The 27,819-nt window shown below is 45.4% G+C and overlaps 4 protein-coding genes across 9 annotated transcripts in view; 3 read left to right on the top strand and 1 right to left on the bottom strand.

The window, feature by feature from the left end:
* The first annotated feature begins 420 nt into the window (after positions 1–420).
* LOC132463028 (cysteine/serine-rich nuclear protein 1-like) lies at positions 421–6,609 on the top strand. Of its 4 annotated transcripts, none has more exons than XM_060058902.1 (4): positions 421–1,766; positions 3,184–3,449; positions 3,803–4,108; positions 4,575–6,609. In XM_060058902.1, the coding sequence occupies exons 1-4, from the start codon at positions 1,550–1,552 to the stop codon at positions 5,658–5,660; spliced, it is 1,875 nt and encodes a 624-aa protein (XP_059914885.1). In that variant the 5' UTR covers positions 421–1,549; the 3' UTR covers positions 5,661–6,609. The 4 variants fall into 4 exon arrangements, with proteins under 4 accessions (XP_059914885.1, XP_059914886.1, XP_059914887.1 ...); XM_060058903.1 differs by having other exon boundaries at positions 1,613–2,481; XM_060058904.1 differs by lacking the exon at positions 421–1,766 and adding an exon at positions 2,498–2,822.
* A 1,426-nt stretch (positions 6,610–8,035) lies between these two features.
* Positions 8,036–14,009, top strand: LOC132463033 (Golgi reassembly-stacking protein 1-like). Its single transcript, XM_060058916.1, has 9 exons — positions 8,036–8,197; positions 8,911–8,991; positions 9,639–9,842; positions 9,945–10,031; positions 10,375–10,505; positions 10,931–11,063; positions 11,619–11,724; positions 12,009–12,143; positions 12,567–14,009. The coding sequence occupies exons 1-9, from the start codon at positions 8,135–8,137 to the stop codon at positions 12,998–13,000; spliced, it is 1,374 nt and encodes a 457-aa protein (XP_059914899.1). The 5' UTR covers positions 8,036–8,134; the 3' UTR covers positions 13,001–14,009.
* On the bottom strand, positions 13,862–24,808 carry LOC132463027 (WD repeat-containing protein 48). Its single transcript, XM_060058901.1, has 18 exons — positions 24,688–24,808; positions 23,934–24,074; positions 23,720–23,798; positions 23,380–23,592; positions 23,172–23,260; positions 22,807–22,908; positions 22,339–22,563; positions 21,456–21,530; positions 21,052–21,154; positions 20,766–20,863; positions 20,346–20,453; positions 20,038–20,134; positions 19,402–19,497; positions 19,087–19,192; positions 18,166–18,253; positions 16,944–17,020; positions 16,363–16,555; positions 13,862–15,813 (listed from the first exon to the last, which is right to left on the bottom strand). The coding sequence occupies exons 1-18, from the start codon at positions 24,733–24,735 to the stop codon at positions 15,718–15,720; spliced, it is 2,034 nt and encodes a 677-aa protein (XP_059914884.1). The 5' UTR covers positions 24,736–24,808; the 3' UTR covers positions 13,862–15,717.
* Positions 24,809–25,497: 689 nt separating this feature from the next.
* Positions 25,498–27,819, top strand: part of LOC132463023 (sodium channel protein type 4 subunit alpha B-like) — a 41,583-nt gene continuing 39,261 nt past the window's right edge. For 2 of the 3 annotated variants that reach the window (XM_060058892.1, XM_060058890.1), the window contains exon 1: positions 25,498–25,935. The gene's annotated coding sequence lies outside the window, so the exon portion shown is untranslated. The remainder of the gene's footprint in view (positions 25,936–27,819) is intronic. The other variant, XM_060058891.1, reaches the window with a different exon arrangement.

Raw genomic sequence — 27,819 nt, 5'->3', positions numbered from 1 at the left:
AGGTCTCATGATCAAAGTACAAAGTTTCTTCATCCACTCAAATGTTGGACGCTGTTGGACTCTCTTCATGCGAATCTTATGGGGCTTCAGGCTGATGTGTGTTTGTGTCTCCCATGACCAAAACCCCTTCCGTCAGTCTGTCTGTCTCCTAGTGTCTCGGACCTCAGCAACTTTGTCTCCTGGAATGTGCTCAGCTCTTTCTACATTTCCTCCACACACAGACACACACAACAGAACCCTTGAGGAATCATCGGAATGTTGATTGAACAAACCTTCCTAATGACACCTCACACACAGCCTTCTTCTTCCTCCTCTTCTTCTTCTTCTTCTTCTTCTTCTTCTTCTTCTTCTTCTTCTTCTTCTTCTTCTTCTTCTTCTTCTTCTTCTTCTTCTCTCTGAGACCTGCAGGTGCGGAGGTCACAGCCTCTGTACCTATACACCTGAGGATAAGTTCCCACCCCCCTAGTTTGTTTACTTGTCGGAAGGCTGATAACTTTTTTTTTCTTCGTTCCTTCTTTCTGCTGTTTGATTAGCATATGCAAGCCACCGCAATGAAACCGGCCCAACGGGCTCCTGCTGCAGACACCTCTCCCTCCTCCGAGTGTAACATGCACAGGACTGGTATCGGATTACCTGGATGCGTATGAGCCACATTGACGTAGACGAGGGCCTTGGCTCCCAAATGCCTTCTGTATTGGCTGAGCTTTGCATATAGTGATTCACTGATGATCCTGTCATAGGAATACATGGGAAATACAGGTGTCCATGCGCCGCTCAATATATGATGATAGCCGATGATATTGATCTAACAAGCCATAATAATACTCATATTAGCCCTAATGTGATTCCTGCTAGCCATAATATTGATCATACTAGTCATAATATTGATAATGCTAGCAATTATATTGATCCTATTAGCGATACAATTTATTATATTAGCCTTACTATTGATCATACTAGCATTACTATTGATCCTATTAGACATAATATTGATCATATTAGCCATATTATTGATCACATTAGTCACAATATTAATCATGCTAATCATAATATTGATCATATAAGCCATTATATTGATCCTACTAGCCATACTATTGATCCTACTAGTCACATTATTGATCATTCTAGCAATACTATTTATCCTATTAGCCATAATATTGATCATATTAGCAATGATTTTGATCAGTCACAATATTGATCATATTAGCCATAATATTTACCCTACCAGCCATAGTATTGATCATACTAATAATGTTGATACGGTCGTAGTATTGAAAGTGCAATCTGTCAATATTTTTAGAAAAAATGTTTAAAATATATTTTTTTGGTTCAGCTTTCTTTAAATCCAACAGGCTCAGATCTCTGTTTTGTTGTTCTGATTCTGGTTGAGTTGGTTCCCTTAACAAACACTTTTTCTGGATTACGGTTATTTTTTGTTTGCTTTTCCAGCATTACAGTTTGGCACCAAAACAACCAGAGAGATCACGTTTGATCGGTTGCGGTTGATAACACCATCATTTACGTATCTGTGTTGTGTTTCTACGGCAGAATGACTATTGATCGGCCGGATGCAGAGATGCGAGGGGTTCTGAAGAGAAGGTTTGCTGAGGTAGAGGAGGAGGCCAGCTACGTCTCATCCTCTCCGTCGTCGTCCTCCTCCTCCTCGCCATTATTCTCCTCCGAGTGGGAATCGGAGGGGGAGAACCAACTGATCCTCCCGGCCCCCAGGGCCCCCAGGGCCCCTGCTCAACCTGCCTCTGCCCCCAGTAAGTAGCCACCCTCCTCACTCTCACATAGCGAACACATTTCCTTATCTGCCCTTCCCGGTCTGTCCCTCTCCACCTGTGTAACCGTGTATGTATACCTCGCTGCCTGTTTCCCTGTCTGTCAGTCTTTCTGTCTCTTTCCCTGTCTGTCTATCTTTCTCCTTGAATACCAATCTGTCTTATTCCCTGTCTGTATGTATGTCTGTCTGCAACTGTCTCCCTTTTGTCTGTTTGCCTGCCTGCCAGTCTTTCTACCTCACTATTTCCTTGTCCGTCTGTCTGTCTACCTCCGTCTGCCCGCGTACCCTGCTGACTGCCAGCCAGTGTGTGTGTGTGTGTGTGTGTGTGTGTGTTCGGTGTGTGTGTGTGTGTGTGTTCGGTGTGTGTGTGTGTGTGTGTGTGTGTGTGTGTGTGTGTGTGTGTGTGTGTGTGTGTGTGTGTGTGTGTGTGTGTGTGTGTGTGTGTGTGTGTGTGTGTGTGTTCGGTGTGTGTGTGTGTGTGTGTGTGTCCTCCAGTAGTATTTCTTTATCTCTGGGCACCAGTAAAAGCAGCTCCTGATATATAGCTGCAGAACGTTATCATTGCTGCAGGTAAGATTAGCACACAACTCGGCTGCCTTCTGCTCCGGCCCTAAAGGTCGACAAGTTGCCAGCGCAGTAGACACTTGTCGAATCAATTTGAATGGAAGCTACTGATTGTGATCATGGGCTATCAAGTAAGCAGCATTTAAATATCATCAACGTGCCGATTTTTATATCTTCAAACTAACATTAAGTCAGTTGTTAGCAAATGATATGCACAGTTTCTGTATTGGAGTCATTCAGGCTTTTTTGAATGACTCCAACGCTTAGCAGGTAAAGAGGTTTGTTTGTACTTTAAATGCCCTCCTCAGCAGTTCTCCTGGGGCACAACACCATGAGTCACATAATTCCAACAGGGATCTAATGTTCACTGTTATGTTTTCAACTCAGAAACTCCCATGGAAAGCTTAGCCCGATGGTCATGTTGAGGGAACCCAAACCACACTGGCACTCTAAAAGGCATTGTTAGCAATGTGTAAGTACGTCGGGGATGAATCATCGAAGCCACAACTATATTTAGAACAATCACCTGCTGGGCTAACTTACAAAACAAACTGACACAACTTTGTAAATACAGTTGGCCAACAGCTAGGGAAACAGAGAGCTCCTCCCTCAGATGTGTCCTGTGCTACTGCAGCAGCAGCAGACCCTCAGTTTGGCATTTCCTTTGACACTCATGTTGAACTATTGGCCGACATCCAGGCCAAGGTCTGCTTTGTTCCCGCATGGCGACCTCTTGTGACCACATTACGTATTACATTATTTCTTGTTATTGTAGCATTGTTTAACAACTTCAAAAAGTGATTTATTTGGGTTCTCTTTTTTCTTCTGATTAGTCGGTTCAATCTTGAGTAAGTGGAGACGTGCCGACGGAAGAGGACACAACGTGAGATTCGACACGGTGACCGTCTTCCACTTCCCGCGGTGCCAGGGCTTCGTGAGCGTGCCCAGCCATGGAGGAGCCTCGCTGGGCATGGTGTGGAACCACAGCGCCCTCCACAGGTACACGCTGGAGGAGCATGCGGCGGCCCGACAGCGGAGACACCGGGAAAGACTCTTGGAGAGGCTGAGGGAGGACAGGCTGGAGCGCTGGAGAAATAAAGTGCGTTTGTTTAAAAAAATCGAACTTTGCTACACTCTTTTTTTCACTGCAGACATCACTTCTGTTTAAATTATCTTTGAATTAATACTTCTCTAAAGAACAACCCATCCAGTTATTTCTTCTGTCAAAAGCAATTAGATTAAGGAAGTAAAAAAGGAGGGAAATTTCGTAGAAAGTGATGGACACAGTTAAAATGCCACAGGGCAAGTATAAGTTCAAATTTACAACCCATCTGTACCGGGATGGCTTGCTAAACCATAGACCTTGCACTCTCGAGTGCTCCCTGCATATCATACACATCAGATACACCCCGTTTATTTAGAATCGACATACTCATGTCATTGTCGTTGCAGTTGGTAACTAGCGGTACCCTGGACCGCAGCGAGGCCGACCGGCTCACCGTGGACCAGCTCCCGGGCGGTTACCTGGAGGTCCCCATGGAGGACCCGGCCCCAGACGGGGGCATCTGGTCCCTGCAGCCGTACTCCTACAGGCAGAGGCAGGCCCTGCTGCGCGGGGCCGGGGTGAAGCACGTGGACCGGGAGGAGAAGAGGCAGCTGCACTCCCTGCGTCTCTCCCGGGAGGCCTGCGGCTGCGACTGCCGGGGCTTCTGTGAGCCTGAGACCTGCGCCTGCAGCCTGGCCGGCATCAAATGCCAGGTGAGGATGTTCTCACATTAACTCGCATTACTTGGGCTGCCATCCATTCTGCTAAGCCTCCCCAGCCAGCTATCTCTCATGCATGAGCCCTCCCTTCTTCCTGCGCACCAATTGTGCACCTGTTCCATGATGTCCTACAGGTGTAACCCTAGCCTCAGCTCTAACCCTGCACCCTAGCCTCAGCTCCAACCCTAAACCTTGCCCTAACCCTAGCCTCAGCTCCAACCCTAAACCTTGCCCTAACCCTAGCCTCAGCTCCAACCCTAAACCTTGCCCTAACCCTAGCCTCAGCTCCAACCCTAAACCTTGCCCTAACCCTAGCCTCAGCTCCAACCCTAAACCTTGCCCTAACCCTAGCCTCAGCTCTAACCCTAAACCTTGCCCTAACCCTAGCCTCTACCGTAACCCTTAACCTCGCCCTATAAAACGTTGTTCATGGCTGTAACTGGCTGGATCTTTCTTCCAGATGGACCGCTCCAGCTTCCCTTGTGGCTGCTCCATGGACAGCTGCGGGAACAGCCAGGGGCGCAGCGAGTTCAACGCGGGCCGCGTGAAGACCCACTACCTCCACACTGCCATGAGGTTGCACCTGGAGGGGAGGCGGCCGCCGGGGGCCGCAAATAACCACGACGACCAGAGGGAAGTACCCGGGCGTTGCGGCGAAGACGACCGGCGTGGCCGTGTTCCAGAACGGCAGACCCGGGAAGACGGCTGCCCTTTCGGGTTCAGCACCGAGGAGGAGGAGGGCGGTCTCCTGTTCCCCTCCGTGCCCCCCACCACTTCCACAGCCTTCTGCATGACCCCTGAGCCCTCGGAGCCGGGAGAGGAGGGCAGCAGTGGCGGTGATACGATGGATTCCTCTTCCTCTTCCTCTGATCTCGACGCGGCTGAGGAAGGCGCTGACGGCACGCCACGCCGTCGACCCGAGGTCACCGAGGAAACCGGACCCCTGTCCTGTGTCCTCAGCAGGCTGGACCCCCAGCGGACCCACTGCGACGCAACGGAGGACGACCTTCAGCACATGAGTAGCACCCGCCCACTTCCTGCCAGCCCCCTCGCCGACCCCGCGTCTCCCCTCGAAGGGGCTCAAACCACTGTGGTCGTTCGCCAAGACGAAGATTCCCACAGGACCCCTTCCCCTTCTACCTCCTCTACTTCTACGGGGCATCTGGACGAAAACGCCAACGAGGCCACCGACTTTTTCGGCGAGGACTCTCTGGAAAAATTACCAGATGCAGCCCTCTTCACTGCAAACTCCTCCTGCTCCTCCTCCTCCAACGGTTACGTGGTCCTCAGCGTCTCCTCGGATTCGGACCTTGAGTTCTTCGACAGCGATTACCTCACCTGCGGTGGCCAACTACACAACTCCTTCAAGGGAGGCGGGTCTCTGGAAGGCCTGGGGCACCTCCAGACCCTGACTTCCTGCAGTCTCCCACAGTACCCGGAGACACCTGTCTGCCTGCTCGAATCTCTCATAGGCTCGTCGTCTGAACCAATTGCGGAAGATGCACATATGGTAACCTTTAGTCAGCTGTTGGAGGTACTGCAGTGATGCAGGTCTTGTCAGATGCATATTGACGATTACTACTGTATGTTCATTATGTATTGAGGAATATGTTTTCTGTTTTGTATATTTGTATGGCTGTTTTGGAGTAGATTATCTTTTTCTACATGATATTGAATACAATCTTTTTTCTAGATATTTTATATTTTCTCTATCGATATCCTAACTGTTTTTTAATTTATGAGTATTTCATTCTTTGCATAGAGATTCTAATGTGTTATTTAATTCCTTCATGCTTTAAAAGTATCATCTTTATCAGATTTATTCAAGGTTTTCATTTTATTTATTTGTTTTATTTCATATTGGGTTGATAAATGGCTAAAGATTGGTTAAATGGACTGATGTAAATACTCAGGAATTATCGAATTAATCAAAACGGAGCGAACATAAAGGCATTAGGAAAACGATTTTATACGCCATTGTCTGAAATGCTCCATCACACAACGGAAAAACACATTTAATTTTTTTATTAAAATATTGTCTCCATATACACCACTGTACTCTCCTAGCAAATACTTGTGTGCTAACGCTGTACTTAATACTGTATAACAAATCGATGCCAAATGTTAAGCATATTTATTATATTGTCTACCTACCTTTTATGAGGGAGGACTATTTTCACATTGGTCTAACTAGGATTTCAGTGGAAGTACCGGGAGTACCACATTCATTTTTAAATAACATTGAAACACTTCTGCAAGCAGTTATTTTCATGTGGTTATGTAAATGTCAGATGATGCAAATGTAACAACCAATGTTTAACACTGGCTGAACATTATAATTGTGCATTATTTTTATCTGCGAAATAATTTTAAATGTGTTTGAGGATTTACACAATTAATAAAATATGTATTTAAGATTATGACGGTGTATGTTTGAATACAAATACAATTTATAATATTGCCGAAATAAAGCAAAGCCTATATTGGATCAAAAATCATTGCATATTTTCTACTGTTCAATGATCTTACCTTATTTAGATTACTGTGTGGAGGTCTGGGGGACCACTTACAAAATCTCACTGCTAACAGACAAACGAGCCATTAGAATAATCAATAAAGCAGGATATTATGATCACACCAACCTCCTGTTTTTACATTCCCGTACCATGAAGTTCAATGACCTGGTTGACTATCAAGTGGCCCAAATCATGTTTAAAGCAAGAAACCAACTGCTACCAGGTAACATTAAAAAAAAAAAAAATGGACAGAGAGGGGGGCTATAACGACTTTAAAATGTCAATGCATCTCAATTGGTGGTGTGAAACTGTGGAATGGTATGAGCACAAAGCCAAAGCAATGTCCAAACATGATCCAGTTTAAAAAAAGGTTCAAAGCAATGATTTTCAAAAGGTACAGGGATGAGGGAGAGATTTAAGAAGGAAAATATATTTAAAAAAATAATTATAATTCATAATAAAAAAAATAAATAATAATAATAATAATTATATATATATATATATATATATATATATATATATATATATATATATATATATATATATATATATATATAAAAAGGATTGTATATATTTAAAGTGTAAATATTGTACATCCAATTGTATGATTATTTGTATGTTGTATATAGATATACGGATTGTATAAATATATATAGATATATTGATTGTATAATATGTACACGTATATATATATATACATATTTATATTGTATAAATAGATCAATTATAAAAAACCATAGTATATCAAGTGGTATATATGTTATGTAAATATCAAATATAGTATCGCCAATTGTATAGATAGATTGTATAGAGATTATAAGGAACACAAGAAGCTAATATAATAAATAAAAAATTTGAGCTGTGGAAAGGGGTAGGTTTATATAAGTTTATACTTATTCCTACTCCTTTTCAGGCATATCATATCAATTTATGTAATTTGTTTTATTTTTTGTGAAATAATTTAAACTTAATTTTTGTTGATGTTATTTTCATGCTTTAATTTTGTTTTGAATTTTTGATATGCCTGAAATAAATTGAATCAAATAAAATCAAAATCCTGTAAAATAAAAGAAACGGTATCATGTATCTGTTATCTACTAAGTTGGTCTTGGTCAAGTATTCCGCGTGTGCGTGCGTGTGTGTGTGTGTGTGTGTGTGTGTGTGTGTGTGTGTGTGTGTGTGTGTGTGTGTGTGTGTGTGTGTGTGTGTGTGTGTGTGTGTGTGTGTGTGTGTGTGTGTGTGTGTGTGTGTGTGTGTGTGTGTGTGTGTGTGTGTGTGTGTGTGTGTGCGTGTGTGTGCATGCGTGTGTGTACGTGTGTACGGTTGTGTGTGAGAGTGTGTGCGTGCGTGCGTGCGTGCGTGCGTGTGCGTGTGAGTCCCGCGTTCAACTCTGGGCTCGGCTACTCTGGGCTGGAGTCAGTGGAAAGGACAAGATGGCCACGGACTGTCAATAAACCATAATCAGGATCACGGATGATATCAAAAAACATAGAATTACTCCACAATGGGTTTGTCTCAGAGTTCAGAGGTCTCCGAAGGAGGGGCGTTTGGATATCACGTGCACGGGGTAATGGTTTTGATCCATATCGAGACATTCATGTCCAAGTAGTTTGTCATACAAATAACTGCTAGCTTACGTTGAAGTTTAGGGAAGCTACTTGAAGTGGATCAGCCGGGACCAAATGTGATGAGGTGGCGCTATGATTCCTCGCTATTAGGATGAGAAACGCGATTCACGTTCAACTTTTATTAGCAAGTCTTAACCACACACGAAGGAGGCATTAATGCTACACTTGTAACAGGAGGCCAACACAACATTTGGGCAGCAGTAGACTGAGGCAATCGTTTTTCCTTACATTGCCCCTAAAATCGACTCCGAGTAACGCGTCATAAATGTTATTAACCAGGGATTCCCATCTGGTGGGTCGCGGGTCGTGAGCGAGGACATTTGGTTCTCAGAACTCATGCCAGAACTTTTATATTTAGAAATAAGCCGATGAATTAACTATTTTCACTAGTTTCAATGTTAATTCATGTTTAAATGGCTTACTATTCCTATTCCAACGTGTTGCTGCTGTTCTTCACTCCATGTTTTAAATAGTACATCAAGGCATTGTTGATGAAATATTGGTAAATATAATTTTGTATATTTTGGACATGACTTAATGACTAATGACACATGTTTGTCTTGAGGCTAGTCCAGCTGAGAAATACTGTTCTAAACAAAGGGAATGATTTACATCATTCCCTCAACCCTATATACGTGTCCATGTGTTGCAGGTGCAGGTGAATTCTCCCGCAGAAAAGGCCGGACTGCAGCCATTCTTTGACTTCATCCTGTCCCTGGACACCACCAGGCTCGTAAGTCGACGATAACGTAGGAACTACACTGTAGTAAAACGCTTAATATCAACCCAAATACCGCCCCTTTGAATGAACACGAATGACGTACACAAATGCAGGCCAGTATTAATTTTGTTAATAAAAATATGACGAAAAAATTTTGTTCAGATACTCTAAGCAGGTTCTATAGCATATAACCACGTTGTCTGATTACAGTTTAATACATTTTTCACAATTTACCGGCTCTCGTCTTGAAGAAAATCACAGCGCCAGTCGTTTCAATGGGAATCGCCACGGTCTATACTTTCACATAAGGTGTACTTTGAAATTCGTCCCAGCCTTTATACCCAAGATACTGCCGTGTTCTTTTTGGAAAAAGTCTGCCGAATCAGGATCGCTTTAACTCACTTTATTTGGTAATGTTTTTGACTAGTTTAAAAAGAGAAAACATTTTGACTAAAAGTTGACTAAAATTTAAGGACTTTTCGTAGACTAAAACTAAACTAAAACTACAAAGGAAAACAATGACTAAATGTGACTAAATCTAATAAGCATTTTCATCAAAAGACTAAGACTAAATCTAAAATAGCTGACAAAATTAACCCTGATAACGCCATAAAAGAACCCCTTCCCCACATCTCACGCCGTTCCGTCCCACACCGCAGAACGAGGAGAACGACCAGCTGAAGGAGCTGCTGAAGGCCAGCACGGAGAAGGCGATGCGGATGGAGGTGTACAGCACTAAGACCATGCAGCTCCGGGAGCTGCAGGTGGTGCCGAGCGCCCTGTGGGGGGGCCAGGGGCTGCTTGGCGCCAGCGTCCGCTTCTGCAGCTACCAGGGGGCCAACGAGAACGTCTGGCACGTCCTGGTGAGGCTGCGGCCACCCCCAAAGCAAAACGTATTGATGCAGGCGATCTCTCTTTGGATGTTGAGCGCTCTAGCCGCTGTCTTGGTTCTTGCCCCCGTCTAGGACGTGGAGCCCAACTCGCCGGCGGCGCTGGCGGGGCTTCTACCACATGCAGACTACATCGTCGGGGCGGATCAGGTTCTGCAAGACGTAAGAAAGAGCCCCCGTTGTAGCGCAGCTCTCCTGGCGGTGGTGGTTGTTCTGCTGCTTTTTGACTGTTTTTAGAAGTGCAGGAGACATTCCCTACGTGGCTTATAAAGCATTTCATTATTTTCTATTCGCTTTTGTCTATGTGATTTATTTTCCATTTCATATTCTATTGTAGTCTATGCCATACCATTTGGTTGATCATGTCCCACTTGGACATTTGAGGGCTTCCATGCGACTAGTTTGCATGAGCCTGTGCAGTGGCTGAGCGCCCAGTCTGCCCTCTCCGATGTACCAATAGACATGTGCGTTTAAAAAATAAAACGGCAGACTCTTTTCCCTACAGTCGGAGGACTTCTTTTCCCTCATCGAGGCCCACGAGGGCAAGCCGCTGAAGCTGATGGTGTACCACATCGAGTCGGACAACTGCCGGGAGGTGGTGGTCACACCCAATGGAGCCTGGGGTGGAGAGGGCAGGTGTGTGTGTGTGTGTGTTGGGTGTGGTCAGGGAAATTGGCTGCTCTAGTCAAAGCAAATCTCCCCCGAGTGTTTTATGAAAAGTAGCTTTGCATAAGATATAACTTTATTTATCCCCAAGGAAATGACGGTGCCAATATGCAAATATACAAAATATAGTAAAAGATCCCCAAGGTGCAGTTACCATATGAACCGCCGGAAATGTGAAAAAATGTATGAATGAAAAGTTGAATAAATAGATTACAGTAGGATGCATTCCAAAGAACACAATGCCTCAAGCAATTTGGCTCTTAAATGGTTGTTTCATAGTCTAGGAATAGTTCTTGAAAAACGTGTTGAACGAAACCAAGTGAATGTCATGTATATGACATCTATATATACAATGTCTAATGAAACGTTGCCTTTTGACGTTAATTTTATCACAGTTTGGGATGCGGCATTGGCTACGGTTACTTGCATCGAATCCCAGTCCATTCCACTGTTCCCATGGAGACCCCGGAACCCCCAGCCCCTGAGGATCCGCCGTCCCCGGCGATGGTCACCCATGGGTTCACGGAGGTACAGAACGCTCCTTCAGAACACCGGTCACACGCTCACACGATAACGCACAGCCGGTGATCATAACATCACAGTCAATGTCCGACTCAAGAGGCCACATTGTTGCCTCCAATTTCTGACTTTGCTTTTGCAATCGCAATTTGTCAATCTAAATGTTGACAAATGACAAAGCTTGGCTGTATATTTGCAGTCTGTGTAGGGTTCTGTATGCTATCATCCTCTGGTATACGGTGTTGGTAAATGGTTCTCTAAATGGTTCTCCACGGTTTTGGTTACAGATCCAGTGAGTTGTACCGCAATAAAACTATAATCAGTGTGTAATGTAATACTGTACACATTGAAGTATTACATAAAAATAGAACGTTGTGTATGCATGAAAAACAGCTTGAATTGTATTTGACACCCTCTCTGGACGTGAAGAATAATTTAACCGATGGCACCAATCCCATCGTCTCAATGGACGATGTTTGTCTGTGGGGGGGGGGGGGGGGGGGGGGGGGGGGTTGCAGTGCTTACTGTTGTTGTTGTTGATGGTTTGTTGTTGTTTGTTTCCAGGCTCCTCTGATGGCAGCCCCGGGGCAGAGTGAAGACCCAGGGGACCAGGTCTTGTTCCAGGGGGACCCGGCCCCCCCGCCGCCCCTCCAGAGACTCATGGACCTCGGTGGGTCCCCTCTAAACAAACGATAAACAAACAAACAGTCGCTGACACCTTTCAGTTCGGCTTGGTTCACTCTGGGACTGGATCGCAGCCCACAGACACGACACTCGCCGCACCCACAACACACACACACACACCACACACACTTTACACACAAATGATACAAGCCCGGGCAGCCTCTTCATTTAGTCCTCCTCACCATGGTTCTCATACAAAGTTTACAAACCCTAATCAACCGTGTGTGTGTGTGTGTGTGTGGTGTGTGGTGTGTGTGCGCGATGGTCCAGATGTCTCTGAGGCCGAGGTGAGCACAGACCCCGCTGAGTCCGTGGAGAGGCTGGACCTGTCGGTGTCCTCCATCGACATGACCTGCACCTCCCTGGCCATGCACGAGGAGCGCGACTGCGACATGTCCGGCGTGGGTGAGTACCGCCGCCTCCCTCCCCGGGTTCGGCTGTCTTGGATACTAAGGGTCTACAGCCTAATGATAACAGAGGTGACTTGTAGGGAACAGGCCTGACCCACCACCCACTACATAACACTACACATAAAATACAACTTGGCTGTTTGATTTACTGTTTCTTGCACTCCGCATGTGAATATCTGCTTGTGTACTATTCTTCTTGTATATTGTTTCCCTGCATATATTTTTAGCGTTTCGCATTTTAACTTTTCCACACTTTGTTGTTCTTTACTGTTATTCCATTTGTTACATGGAAGCGCAATTCCCTGAGGGAAGGTTCCAGAGGGATTAATAAAGTTCCTATTTATCTATCTATCTATCTTATCTCCAGGAGTAACCGATCATATGTTAACATTAATCCTCTTCTTCTCCACCTCCTCAGAGGAGCTGAAGGACTGCGACAGCGCTGAGTGCCACCCCCACGAGGACCTCAGCTCTCTGGCCACCCTGGACCTCACATCCACCTCCGCTCCACCCGCGTCCCCACCCGCGTCCCCACCCAGCTCCCTAGCCACAGACTGCCCCACCACCACCACACACTCACCCCCTCTGTCCCCCGCCCGCAGCGTGTCCCCCGCCGCGTCCCCAGACTCTCCCCCTCCCCCCTCCACCCCCCCCCAGGTGGACCTCCTGCCCCACCGGACGCTCCTCGGCGAGGCCTCGGAGGACGACCTCCTGTGCCAGGGCGGCGCCGAGGAGGTGGAGGGGGAGGAGCCTACTGAGCAGACACCGGAGCGAGGGGCGGCCGGGACCCCCACCCGGGAGCACTGGGACGACGAGGAGGAGGAGCAGCAGAAGGAGGAGCGAGAGCCGTGATGGGGACCAGGCTGGAGGAGTCCTCCGTTGAGCTGGGTGTCCGGTCAGGCCGTGCTGCACGATTGTGAACACATTGCGCACCCGCACACTAAGGGAAGCCCATCCACAAGCAGAGCCACATCTTAAACCTACAAAGCTATCTCGTTATGTTTTTATCCACACCATGTTTTTCAACTTTGTCTTCCGTTAAATCATATATTTGTAGTGCTACGCTGTTCAAATCGTTATGCTTTAGGATGGGAGGATTTTCATTTTTTTTATTTTATTGATACGTATGTTTTCATTTTGCGTAAATTGTTTTGACTTGGCATTGCTTGACAATCCTTTTGTATACATCAGTGGAGTTACTCGATTAAGAATACTTCCAAAGACACAACATTGTTTGTAGCCAGTGGTCGGCCTCTGCTGGCTTCACGTTATTTACTACACTAAGATTTAAAGCACATCTTGTAATGCCATGTCCACGCATTTTTCCTTTTTATCAATTTCATTAAGGTATTATCGAAATTTTAAACACATGGGTCAACAAAAAAGTTTTTTTCAAGACATTGCAGCTGGAATTAGAAATATTCTGTGGGAACTACTATTGGATTGTTAGCATTTTGTAAATTTACAAAGGTCACTACAAGAGAAACATTAAGTCTATTTAGTGTTGTCGTTACGTTAAGCTCAATGCTGTGTCATATCATTTTTCTGATCTATGCAATAGTTTAGAAATCATGTTAGAAATATATGCTTTAAATATAAATGTATTTTTATTTGTACACATTTAAACTGCTGTTAAATGATTGCTTTTGTTTTAAAGTGTAGGGTGTCTTTACACAAGTACACTAATAGTTAAAATGAGGAGAAAAAAATGGGTATTTTTGCAGATATTTTATCAATGAACTGTATGTTTTATTAGGAATGAGTGCAAACAACGTTTCTGCTGTTGAATGGAGGATGGGTGAATTTTATGTCTAGAAGAACCAGATCACCCGAAAGAAGAAAATAAAAACATTTAAAATGAGACATTCAGCCTTACTTTTCTCGTTACATTTTAAAAACAAGGGGAAAAAACATTTAAATTACAATAGATCTGTCATTGTTAAACCATTCAAATTTATTTCTTTGTTGAATCCCTAAAATATACATCATTCACAAGTTATTACAACAAGGGTGGGTATGTATATATATTTATATATAAATATATTTTCTTCGCTGTGTTTTGGCCTAATCACGCCATCCCAGTCCTCAGGTTTGGCCAATCGGATCGCACCGAATCAGTGCAGAGTAATATACGCACGTTCATAAATCGGGGGAAGATTTAATTTAATTTACAACAAAAAGGTCTTCGCTCTTCCTTCTCTGTGACACACCAAGCCAGACACGGAGACCAGAAACAGCCATCGCTGCAGCAAAATGTCCCACGGTGAAGAAGCAGTTCTTACAGCTCTATGGTTCCACTTGTATGACTTACTAAACACTCTAAATGAGGGGGGAGCCTAGCCGCAGCCCTGGTTATTCCGGTATAGGCCCTGCCCTATGATCCAAGCAGAGCACTAAGTATGTTTTCATTCTTCTTTTTAAGATATATACCTTAGATTATGTCTTGATTGCTAAAATGACTTTCGACAAGTACAAACATTCTTGATGAAACTGCACCGTCAGGATGCAGATGAAAACACAATTTAAAAAGGAAAGAGAAATGCCATCTTAACCTTCAAACCAAGACATTTATGTGGATGAATGTGTGCTCGTCTCCGTACTGGGAAGAGGAGTCGGGTTAGTATAGCCGTTTAACTGTACAAAAACTAAAAGGAAAGAAAAAAAAAAAATGCCTGGACACAAAAACAAAAATAATCGCCTAAATCCAAAGTGTTGTACATATATTTACAAAATAAAGAACATTCAGTTCATTGATAACAGCACAGCTAGAAAGATAAGCTCAGACACTCGGACAAGTGCTTCTGTCGCTGAGGTTCAAGCTTAGCAGTCATTTTCATTTTCTAAGCGAAGGGTAAGTTCAAGTTAAGGGGAATGGTGGGGGGTGTAGATGGTGTCGGGAGCGGGCGAAGGGGGTCGAGGCAAGGCTGCGAGAGACCCGTTGTACGGTACTGGTGAGTGGTGAGATACTGTAGTGTCAGCAGCAGGGAGTGTCGGCAGAAACGAGGGGGACAGTTGTCTGGAATGTACTAGAACAAAACCTTAAGTCTACTACATCCATGTGCATAGACACACACACACACGCACGCACACACACACACACACACGCACACACGACACACTCACACACAGAAACAACGTAAGGGAGACCGGTATAGTCGGAAACAGAAATGCCAATCGGGATGGGAAAAACCGAAGGAAAAGAGAACCCAAAAATAATTAAGTACAAAATAATAATGGGTGCACAATAAAACATTGGTATCAATCCTTCAAACTGTACATACAGTAGAGCAGACGACCCCCCAGCTCATACAACCTTTCTATTCCAGGGGTCCCCCCCCCCCCCACCACCACCACCCCCTCTAGACTGCTCGGGCTTGTTCTGGTGAGATTTCCCTACGACATAACGGAGCGCCACCGCCTCTCTCAATTTCATTGGTTCCTCGTTGACACGGCGACGCTTGACCACACAATGGGGCTGAAGGTACAATATGTCAGAGGGTGAGTGGTGATTGGCAAATGACGACAAGTTTGTTTTGTTTTTCGTTTGTTTGTGGTTTTGCGCTCTGCCTTCACGTGGACTTCTGCCTGTAGTGGAGCGTTAAGTCCCCGCCACTCTTCCAGATGAAATGCTTCACCGTCCGCAGGTCCATGTTGGGGTCCAGCACCTGGGAGAGGCGGGACAACGACAGGGGACTGTAAGTCTGGGTTAGGTTAAGGACTGAACCAACCAAGAGACAGGGAGGAGGGGGGGAGGAAGGGCAGGGGACGGCACAATGAATGAGGCTAACAGAAAAGAAGGAACAAGAAGGAAGAGGAGGAACAGAAGAGCAGGAGTATGATCAGAAGAGCAGGGACAGAAGAGGAGAAGGAGGAGGGACAGAAGAGGAAGAGGAAGAGAAGAGGAGGAGGAAGAGGAGCAGAAGGAGTAACAGAAGAGGAGGAGGAAGAGGAACAGAAGGAGTAACAGAAGAGGAAGAGGTACAGAGGAGGAGGAAGAGGAACAGCAGAGGAGAAGGAACAGAAGATGACGGTGTCAGCGATTATCATTTAAAAAGGAAAATATAAGAACGAAGGAGGAGGATGAGAGAGCAAACCTAAGAGGAAATGGAAGAGAAGTGAGAACGAGGAGAGCGGGAAAGGATGGCTGAGGGAAAGGAAGAAGGGAGGGGAATGGAAGGCAGGAAGGAGAGGAGGCTGAAGGAGGCACCACCCACATGGTCCTGGCACATGAGCTCTATCTTCTCCTCGGCCAGCATGGCCATGTCCTCGTCCTTCTCCTGCTCGCCCGGCTTGTCGTTGGCCGAGGAGCTGGTGGTCTGCGACTCGTTGTCCAGGTTGATGATCTTCTCGTACACATGCTCCATCACCTTCCTCACCTGCAGCATGTCGCTGGCCGACAGGCGGTCCCTGGGGGAGGGGGGCAGAGGAGAGAGCAGACACCCCCCGATCAGGCCTGAGCCTGAAGTCTTTCGGACCACTGGTCCAGGAGACACGTCTGTGCGTGGTGAAGGAGGCTTAAGGTGGACCTCCTTGTGTTGTAAGCCAACCCTTGGATCTGATCCTTCGGACAGTCGTTATGGGCGTCATGCGCCTTTATGGGCCGGGCCGTGAAGCCGATGGCAGGTCGGAATCGAACCAGGGTCCCTGCAGTGCGATACTAGGGCCAGCCCTTTAGACTTATTTTTAACATGTAGTCTAGTTCTTTGATCAAGTAGGTAAAGTGGCCTACGTGATGCGGGCGATGATCACGGTTGTTAATCAGAGAGCCGGTATTAAACAGCAGGAGTGAACTCACTTCTTCAGCGTCTTCGCTCCTGAGGATGAGTGGGGCTGGAGGTAGAAGGGGATTTTGTTGAATTTCGGCATATTTTTCTGCAGAAGAAAGATGAGGACAAAACGCATGAATGCAAAAGTCATCACAAAGATAGATACAGCAAGGTCAAAAATATCGCCTTCATTGTGGCTTAACATTGGGGGATTTCAAAGTGGTCATCCATCTTATCACAATGCAAATACAAACAAAGACCGTATTTGATCTTTTGCCCATGCAGACATCTTTTTACCAAACGTTTACCAATCGTTTAACGTCAGCATGGAATTGGAAGCCACGCCACCTGGATTTAGTTTGGTACCAGCTGAGGGACGACACACATTCAAACACATTGTTCCTGCTCAGCGTTTAACAGCACCCGCTCATTTCAAACACAAGGGCCTGATGTCAGTGAAATGATTAAGGAGGCTTATTGAACCTCAGACAATAAACATATTACATGGGGACTCCCCATAGTTGTGGTGTAACGTCACACGTTTGTTTGTCAACAACGGCGAATGGCCGTAGATCATGAAAACACCAATAAACTTGGTTATGGCATTTGCATTTCTGAATTCCCAGACATTGGTTGTTGAAATAGTGTCGTGAGCTGGGTTTGCACATCTCGTTTTTTTTTTTTTTCCATAGCAACGGTGATAGTAACACCTGGATGGTGCCTTTTCAAATGCATGTGCATGTTAAAGTGCTGTACGTAGACACGGAGAGCCCTCTCCATAGCCGGAGAGCGAGTCGGAAACCCTCTCCGTAGCTTACGTGCGCATCCAATATTTTTTAACTATCCGTTGACGCAATGGACCTATTGGTCGACGCAACGGAGACGGCAAGGGCCGTGATTGGTCCTCTAACAAAATCATTTCTGGAATCTGTTCTCCGGTTTGACTTTGCACCTTAATTACTTAACATGGTATAAATTGCACCTTAAGGACCAATAAAACACCAAATAAGATTTGAAAAGCTTTTGAAGTTTATTTACAACACTGCTTACATGATTTGTAGTCAAAATATCCGACATCCCGACGGAGAGCTGCTGAGGGTCTCTGTCGGATTACAGAGTCGGTGTAGTATACTTTGGCTAAACGGACAGTAAGTCATCAATCGTAATGACCAGATACGCCTATATCTTGAACTAGGGCACGAGTTAGTAATGAGGGGACCTGAAGCGAGCGAAGGGTCCGCGGGTACTTACGTCTACGGTGATGTCTATGACCCACTGAGGCACGGTCTCGTTGAGCAGCATGGACTCGGTCTCTCCTCCAGAGTCTCTGCACAGCAGCCTGCACAACGTGGCGGTACACATGGTCAGAGGGCCAGGAGCCCCGGTGACTCCTACTGAGGGGCTCCAGCACGCTAAACATCCAGCCCAGCCCAGCCCGGGGACATGAATACCTGGTGCAGCGCCATCCAAATCCAAACCACGGATGGACGCCCCCGGTAACATCCGAGTGCTTGTACAACATGGCCTTCAACATCACCATACTGTACGCTGTTCCATAACTATATGATAATGAACCACTTGTCCCTGAGATGAAGATCAGACCGAAACTAATTAAACACCTTAGTTTATATTAGGACATACAATTGTCAACAGAATCGGGACTAAGATACACATTCATCACCCACCCAGCTCTGTACATGTTATGCATAAGCGATCAGGAGGGATTGTGCCATCAAACCCAATAAACAGCTGTCCAGGACCTATAGGGATACTGGGACTGGAAGGAAGGCCAGACTAAAAGACAAACCCAGCCCAACACCAGCCAGATGGCAGCAGCATCACATTACTCGGCCAGCTACACCCCGATAGGAACTGTCAGTGATATATCACTGCCGTTTCCATAGTGGACATTAGGAAAGGCCCATTGATTTATCATCCATGGATGTGTCCGAAATGGCCATCTTGCTTTAATGATAATCAAACAGAAAGTGATTCTTAGTAATAGTAAATCAGTAACAAAGATAGCCAGCACATTGATATACTGTATACACAGCCAATCAGTAATAAGATTGGCAGAGAGTTGATATCTCCCCACCAGCCAATCAGAACCACCAGATACAACAGCTAGCGAATACATTTGCAGCCAATCTGAATCAGCTAGAGCAAGTATACCTGAACAGGGTCCGCCCCCCTGCCTCTCCGAAGATGACGGGCGTGTGCGGGGGCACCTGGAAGTAGCCGTTTCCCTTCTGGACGCGGTTCTCCTGCTCTCCGTTCACTGAGGGGTCAGAGAGAGCCGACACAGCCATGAGACCACCTGGAGACCCCCCGGCTCGTATACCCTAAACCTTCCAGGACGCTACACAGATTGAGGGGACCCGTAGCCTGATAGGGTTTGGGTTGGAACGGATGAGTCAGGGCACACGGGTGGGCGACTGAAGCCAACGAGATCACACACTTATGCCCAGTCCAAGCTGGCTCCATTACCGTGGTTCACCTCGTTGTCCTCCTCCTCCATGGGGTTGATGTGGGTGCGGGGCCAGAACTCCAGAAGGGCCTGCAGCAGGAGGCCCCCCAGGTTCACTGGAGGACGAGGTCACGGTCATTTACACACAGTAACACCTCAAAAAACAAAGCCCATTCAGAGAGCTTTACATACTTCAATTAAATTTAAAAGATATTTTAAATTGTCAAATATTTTTTATTTCCTTTAATAGGAATTCATAACATCTCACGATTGAATTATGCGTTTCATTCAATAAAAGGCAACAATTTAAGCATGAAATTAAAATCACCATGAGCGCTCAAAGACTAAACACACACAAAAAGGGAAAATGTCAAACAAAAGTATAAAAAGGCAAATAATAGATACTGCAGGCTGCACAATAAGCCAAGGTCGAGTCAAGGTCACATGTCTAGCCCTTCACATCACAATAAACGCCCTGTCTTCAAAAACTGGACCGATCAGCCGACAGTCAGATGTGTTATACGGTCAGAGAGCCAAACCCCTGGCCCTCTCTCTCCCTCAGAGAGGAACCCATGTGGAGTACAACTGGCTGAAGTGTGTGTAGAGATGCATATAGAGAGACGATGGAGAGATATGGTAAAGATCCAATGACGTACATTTTGGGTCGGATCCATCAGAGCTTGAGAACCCTGCGTCCTTAGCGGACACCCAGGCGGCGAAGCAGTCACTCTCGTCCAACGTGATGGTGAGCATCTGTTAAAAGACAGGACAGCGTACTGATCACTGGAATCCAACACACACACACACACACACACACACACACACACACACACACACACACACACACACACACACACACACACACACACACACACACACACACACACACACACACACACACACACACACACACACACACACACACACACACACACACACACACACTAGCTGTATCGACCCTCACCCCCGTCTTAAGATCCACAGAGAACCAATTTGGCACGTAGACCATCTTGAAGCGCTTCTTGATCTCCTCGTCAAACTCCACCTTGCCCAGGTCTTCTCCTTTGCAGGCCTAGTGCATCAAGACAAGAGGCCCCACCCAAACACCTTGGTCAGACTCCCACTCTCAGACGTGTCACACAAACCGAACAGAACTGGTCAAGGCCAAATGATTTGTAAGGCGCATAATCAGTTAGTCTCAAAGGGTTTCACATTGAGCTCACACTACCCTTACCCCTCTGCAGGGCAAAGGGAAAAAACTCTCCAAACACAAGGGGAGGAACACGTTGGAGGAAGCCAGGGACTGCTGGGGCGGTTAGCAGGGCAAAGGACGCCAACCGGCTAAATATAACCAGACACACAGCAGCAGCCAGGCAGACTATACCTTGAGCACGTCCCAGAATACCACGTTGTTGTTGGTGTCTTTGGTGAGTATGTGCCTCTTATCGTTCAAAATGTGACACTGGATAATACTGGCGCCTCCTGCAAAGAAACATGCAAACAGAATTAAGAGACGATTGCAAACGACAAACTTGAGATGAATCAGAAACCCACGGGAAGCTCCAATAGTCCACAGGCATCCTGCTTACAGCACCCAGCGTTTCCCCTTGGGGATGAATAAAGTGTCTGGGCATCGACGGCCGTGGATAAATGAATACAGTGGAGCTTACCCTTGATGACTTGCTCCGGCTGGGTAGACAGCGGCGTTAGCGGGGTGGTGCAGTCGTTGTCGTACTCTCCAGAGGCCCTGAAGTTATGTATTCCCTTTAGAGACTGGACACAAGGAGACAGGTTATGCCCTACATGTTATCATTATTGATCATAATGACCGGCCGCCACGGGCGGTTTTCTCTGTGACAAACCACTGACTGGTGCACAGGAGGTAATGAAGGCAATGGAACGGTAATCCCACTGCGAAAGTCATTGCGAAGGTCTTAATATGTAGAATGAATCACACCCGGAAAACCGTTATCAGGCACGGTGTATGGGTGTGCTGGCACAGACAGACACCTCTATTCCTAGCTCTAGGTTGAGCCTGGGTCACTGGTGCGGGGGGGGACATGCGTTGGCCTACCCATTTGTTCACAGAGGACTTGGTGGTGGACACCCAGATCGCTGGGGGAGGATCAGCAGATCTGTCCAGCTCCATCTGGGCAGGGGCAGGGGCAGGGGGAGAAAGAGAGTGACAGAGACAGAGAGAGAGTTAATCTGATGGGGAAGTAGATGGATTGAGGATGGACCTTGGAACGAAGCCAAACAGTCAATCAAAATAACCATGAATTAAAGATAAATGGATACACATTATTAATCGAAGAGGGTTCACTCAGCTACTACAGTCTAAGACGTTTTAAGCAATGTAACATAAACCAAGAGCATTATGATCCATCACCATACTCCATTAACCCAAACCCCCAGACATCCTCTGAGACCACAACCAAGACCCATCAAAAAAGGAACCTCGCTAATTTAAAACACTGCATTATAAATCTGCCAGGTCATTCCCGGTTCCCATTTCCACAGGAGCTTTAATGTGGTTAACTCCCACCGGTAAACGGCCTGTCTGGTTCTCCGGTTCCTTGTCCCGCTTTACATTTACACCAATGACAAGGTCCAAACAACCACGTTTCTTAAAACAAACAACCAACAGAGGGATAGTCCTTGCAATAGGAACCAGAAAAATTATTAACCATTCAATTTTCTTCCAGAACCCCAAAAAAAAAATCTTGTTCAAGGATGCTTACAGGTAGACTGCGGAAATCGGGGTTCAGACCCACAAAGCTTATGCCGAGAGCCAAACACATTTTTACAACTTTAAGAGTTATGGGCTATCCTGCTCTACCACTATCCTAAGTACATGACAAAGTGAGACGTCCAAAAACACAAAATCTCAGGACAATAACGGTCACCGGCCAGACTACGACGACAGGCTCCTCAGCCAGACCCTCGGGCCTCCTCACCTTGAGCACGGGCGCCTTCTCCTCGCAGATGAGCACGCGGATGTCCGGGTTGCGCAGGTCGGTGCAGTAGATCTTCTTGTCACGGCCGCCCGAGTAGATGTGCGTGAAGGCCTCGTTGACCTGCAGGGCCCAAACGCCCTCGTCGTGGACCCGGTAGGTGGCGATGCAGCGCTGCTGGCCCAGGGACCACAGCCGGATGGTCCCGTCCGAGCTGCCCGACAGACACTGGAGGAGGCGGAGGAGGAGGAGGTTAAGTCACATGGAGCCGTTTAGCACTACAGGGACTCACAAGTGATACTGAGAGCAAAATTGGAGCAGCTACCAAAACGTCTGTATGACCTGGTTTTGTATAAGTGGTAGGGCATAATAGTGGCATAAGACATGATCAATCTTAAATGGGTGTTTAAATCAAGAGTCAGGATAAACAAATGTTTGTCTCTGTGAGTCTTTGCTGGTGTTCTGACTCACCTGAGTGCCATCCCGATTCAACAACAGTGATTTCACATTGTCCGTGTGGCCCTTCAGTTTCATCAGCTTAGCACACGTACGAGGGTCCCAGACTCTTAGCACCTTTACAAACAATAACAACATTTATTTAGTAGCCGCTTATATCGAGGAGGAGTCAGGCAACAATCCAAAGAACATAAACGAAATTGGAGTTACTACAAAAGATGTGACGTTTCTAATTACAGCAACCGGACAGTGCAGAGCAGCCGTGGGGATACGAAGGACGAGGTGGGTAGACGTACATCAATACCAACACAATTTATAACAAGATAATGCATGAGGTATAATGAACAGAACCTGATGAGGTAACCCGAGAGACTCTATACCTTTTCCGTGGAGCCCGACACAATGACCGTGCCCATCTGATTCATCGCCAGGCTGTAGATGGAGTCTTTGTTCCCACTGAGTGACGAGGCTGTCGGGGAGAAGATAAACAACAAAACCACTTAGATAATCACAGGGAGTCCATTACAATAAACTACAAGACCCACGATGCACCACGGCAGGGGGGGTTCAAGTGCCATGAAGACATACTGGTGACGGTGTTGTTGGAGGCCGTGAGCGCCGTGAGCGTGTTCACGTCCCAGAGGAAGATCTGTCGGTCGAGGCCGGCGGACGCCACCAGCTCCTTGTCCTTGGCGTACGCCAGGGCCTTCACGTAGTCCTTGTGCGTCCGTAACGTGGACATGCAGAAGCCCTTGTGCGCGTTCCACACTTTGACCGTCGTGTCGGACGAGGCTGAGATCACTGGGGAAAGGGGAGGGGGTTGTTCTGTGTTAACGTTGGGTCCGTTCGCAGGCGGGATTAATTGAAAGTCCACATGACAGAAGAACATGAGATCATCCGGGGTCGACCCACATGTGGTCACACTTACATGTCTTGCCATTGCAGCATAGAACAATGTCGTTGACCCAGTCTGTATGATGCTCCATAGAGGCAATGTACGGGTCCTGCTACAATGAAAAATAATAGGAACCAATGCCTTATCCATCATCTAATCAGGGATACACATAACTGCAACTACACAGTATGAGGAAAACATAATTTCTGCATTAATAGTTTCAGTTGTGATGGGCACAATGAATTACTTTGTGCTGGTTGACACTCCATATCCGGATGATCGAGTCCCTCCCAGCCGTAAACAGTCTGTTGAGCGCAGGGTCCAGTTGTAGCGCATTCACCCCATTCCGATTGTACTTCTCCACCTCATCTCTAATGACATAGGACACCTGTAACACACAGTAGAATCATGATTGTTGGTGTGTGGAGTCTCAATTACAGAAATCAACGCAATACATAGTTTGAAATTACCGTAACTACAATGTCAATTTGCTGTGTTTTAGTGTTTCGTAAATGCTTACGCGAATAGGCTCAAAAATAACTCAAAAATGGTCGCGGCAAGATAACAACACGTTTTGTCCATTCGTGTTAAATTGTATGATATTGCATACTTGCAAACTGCATGGTAGGACTGCCGTCGGACGTGCATTAATCCAGCAAATAGACAGAGCCAGTTGCAGGGTTAAATTACGTTAATGTTTACCCAAGCTGAATGTGTCGCTCATATGACGGAATAATCATAGACGCAAACACACCTAAACTCAATGATATCCACAGTCACAACATTTGAATTGGTGAAGAATTGACGATTGGTTGAAAACGCTAACTAACGTTAGCTAAGCTAGCTAAGTTAGCCGGCTGGAGTCATGGTTCAACAGTCCTACTGCCTCCTGCGAGGGGTTTTCAATGCCTCCCGTGCGTCCGCAGTTTGTGAATTTAGATGAAATCTCATTCCCTGGTCGTTTGTAGACATCGACTAGTTATTACATAATTATGATTTACCTGTACTTTTCTCCGCCCAGCAGCATTTTGCCGATGATGGGTGGCCATCTTGCATGTTGACAGTCAATGCGTGTGATTGTACATCCGGAAGAAAAGAAAACACTCCTATGAGGTGTTAGGGTCATGTAGTTTTATAGTTTTATTCTTTCCTCCGACTCAACGCTTGGCCCTTTCATAGGGAGCTAAATATGATTCATTTTTATTATATCCAATGGTTGCGCTCTGCACACTTTTAAATTGAGACATTGTTATTTCCTTTATTGGAACTGCTATTTTATACCACAATTATTATTTTTTAATTTGATCAAAATAAAACAAAGTACTTATTTTGTAAACCATCAAAATTGATATCGATGCAAATTACCGTTTGGCACGCAAACGCTATCCTGTTTATATGAGAGCTAATGGTTTGTAAATTTCCAAGAAGTTAACTGAACTATTTACACCAGCAGATGGGGCGAGAAGACAACGCAACAAATATCAATGACCGGTAATAGTTGCCCATGAATCCAGTTGTTTTTCAGCCTTCTTGAGTAAAATAAGTGCAGGCTACTGTCTCAAATACAGCACAAAACCTATTGGTAGGTGTAAACCGTATGCCATTCTCGTCAGAAAGGATGGGGGAAATGATTTTACAAAGACAAAATATCCACATCTGAAAACAATAAAACACTTTAGATTGGGTAACACTTAGAATTTCAAACGTACATTTGATAATAACATGGATTTAGTTTTTTATTTTAAAAAGTTTGAAAAAATAATCAAGTAGTCTAATCCCACTGATGCTCGTCGCTCGACCAGCCCTCCCTCCCAGATCCACATGACGGACTGCAGTGCGCACGAGCTACCACCGGCACTCGCGACTTGCTTCTTGCTTCCTGGCGGCGTAACTGTAGAAAGAAAGCGCTAGAAATTCTGTTGCGCACCCATTTTTTTAAAGAGTTAAACAACTTCGGACCTGTCGTCTAACAGGAATAAAGAACAAACAATTCGAATGGCGGGAAGAGGTTCTCGTCAAGTGACAGTTAATGGCTTGTGCACCTGCAACACCTCTACCCGCGTTTAAAATGTCCAACGTTAGGTAATTCAGCTGGTCTAGAAGACAATTGACTGGAAAAACGGATTTAGTTTTTGTTACTCACTTGCTTGAGGGAAATTATGGGTTTTGCGCGCTGGATTTGGCACTTCCCTCTACTGAAATCCCCACCTAATTCTGGAAGCTGCGCCGTTACCATCACAGTTTTACATGTGAGTATATTTGTCAGTAATTTAATGTTTTTCTTTCAGCGACTCTTATGCTATTTCTCTGTTCTATTTTGTTCGGCGTTCGCCCAGGACAAGTTAGAGAGGGATAGTGAGTGAGACAAACCAGTCTGGCTATTTGTTTTATTTAGAAAAAATGGGAGCATATTGTACCTATAAAACCTTAATCACAGAATCGAGGGACATAGTTTGGACTATACTATTTGTGTGTCAGGAAATTCATGATTGAGCCGTTTTTGAGCAGCCTCTGCATCCTTTGCATCCTTAAGGTCTGTAGGTCTTTTATGAGTTATCCTCCTGACTTTCTGTTGGACTTGATCACATAAGAATTTAAATGAAATATTACACACATCATTGACAAAAGCTTACTGGGGCCTATTCTGGATAGTTTTTTTTAATCGTTCTCGTGTTATCCCAATGGCCAAATCGGACTTAGTTCTTTACATTAATACATTCAAATAGACATTTCGATGCAATAAGTAGAACCATGAGCTCTTTTTTCTAGCTTCCCTTTGCCTGTGCAATTTACATCTTTAAATCTGAATTTCTTTAGGGAAGGGCTACTTCAATACAATTCATTTTTATATACATGTTTGTCGATCAATAATTAACAGAGGACATTCTAACAATGCGAGGTCACCTTTTGTCAAAGTTTAAGATTGGAAAAAAAAAGAAAAAGCAGGCAAACGAACTTAAAGTGGCCCTTGACTTCAATGTCATATTTTGTTGAGCTTTGGCACGCGCGCAACGTGGTGGTTTCCCTATGCATTATGTCAAAACACAGTTGCACTAGGCACAGTAATCACAATAAAAGCTTTTTGTTTCAGGGTTTTTTAACCAAAAATAGGCCATCGTCACTTCGGTGTGTGTGTGTGTGTGTGTGTGTGTGTGTGTGTGTGTGTGTGTGTGTGTGTGTGTGTGTGTGTGTGTGTGTGTGTGTGTGTGTGTGTGTGTGTGTGTGTGTGTGTGTGTGTGTGTGTGTGTGTGTGTGTGTGTGTGTGCCTCCCTCTCCGTGGAATAATAAGCCCTGCTGTGTTCCGATTAAACATAAGCCTTGACTTCTCACAGTCTGATCAGCATCCTCAAAGTCAAGAAGACTTCTTCTTGAGCCACACACTTATAAATCATACTCATACATCTTATGACTAAAATACATCATAGGGCCTGAAAAGTCCCATCAGGGATAAATAAAGTAGGACATCCTATTTTATCTTGTCTTATCAAAACGTGACATAAGATGTGAATTTTAATAAAAAAAAATTATATATTTTAGGCTCGAATGAATCTTCATAACAACCACACCATGGGAATCCCCACTGAAAGGGTCAAAAAAGTGAGGATTATCCCTTGGTTTTACATTTGGAAACCTGAGGCAGCTGGGTATGTCATATCTCACTCGTGTCCTTAGATATCCCTCCGGATAGAGTCAGTGAGTAAATAACATATCGCCTGCTTTGAACATACCCACCCTAACTCATTTGAACTCATTCTATAAGATTAATACAAAATGTTAAACATGTATGAATTGTTAGAACCTTGAAATCTTATTTTGGGTCTGGATGATGGCTGTTTAGGCAGCCTCTGCCAGCCCCAGATTCCAATCAGTCTGACTCGGGCCACGTAAGGCTGCTTAAAACAGACATCATCCCCAACCACTCCCACATATAATACTGTAACTAACTATTACTGTAAACTAAAGGTGTTGTGTCTAGCTAGAAGCATTTCATTAAGGCGGTTAATATATGCCATTTGGTTGATGCTATTATCCAAAGAGTCACACCACCACCTCCCTTTATGCATGGGGGCCACCCCATCCATCGCATCGAACCCCTACCCCTGGCACTGCTAATGCCATGCTCTCCTAGTAGA

This window comes from Gadus macrocephalus, chromosome 8 (genome assembly GCF_031168955.1).
Source record: "Gadus macrocephalus chromosome 8, ASM3116895v1".
Taxonomy (NCBI): Eukaryota; Metazoa; Chordata; class Actinopteri; order Gadiformes; family Gadidae; genus Gadus; species Gadus macrocephalus.
Note: the sequence above shows the minus strand (reverse complement) of the source record. Positions and strands in the feature narration are given on the sequence as shown.

Excerpts from the sequence above, each read along its gene's own strand:
- LOC132463033 (XM_060058916.1), top strand. The coding sequence starts at position 8,135 with ATGGGTTTGTCTCAGAGTTCAGAGGTCTCCGAAGGAGGGGCGTTTGGA. Across the intron at positions 8,992-9,638 it reads CCCTGGACACCACCAGGCTC|AACGAGGAGAACGACCAGCT; the intron begins GTAAGTCGACGA and ends CCCACACCGCAG. Across the intron at positions 9,843-9,944 it reads AGAACGTCTGGCACGTCCTG|GACGTGGAGCCCAACTCGCC; the intron begins GTGAGGCTGCGG and ends GCCCCCGTCTAG.
- LOC132463028 (XM_060058902.1), top strand. The coding sequence starts at position 1,550 with ATGACTATTGATCGGCCGGATGCAGAGATGCGAGGGGTTCTGAAGAGA. Across the intron at positions 1,767-3,183 it reads TCAACCTGCCTCTGCCCCCA|TCGGTTCAATCTTGAGTAAG; the intron begins GTAAGTAGCCAC and ends TCTTCTGATTAG. Across the intron at positions 4,109-4,574 it reads TGGCCGGCATCAAATGCCAG|ATGGACCGCTCCAGCTTCCC; the intron begins GTGAGGATGTTC and ends TCTTTCTTCCAG.
- LOC132463027 (XM_060058901.1), bottom strand. The coding sequence starts at position 24,735 with ATGGCCACCCATCATCGGCAAAATGCTGCTGGGCGGAGAAAAGTACAG. Across the intron at positions 20,864-21,051 it reads GCCGGAGCAAGTCATCAAGG|GAGGCGCCAGTATTATCCAG; the intron begins GTAAGCTCCACT and ends GTTTCTTTGCAG. Across the intron at positions 18,254-19,086 it reads GGGGGGCGGACCCTGTTCAG|GCTGCTGTGCAGAGACTCTG; the intron begins GTATACTTGCTC and ends CACGTTGTGCAG.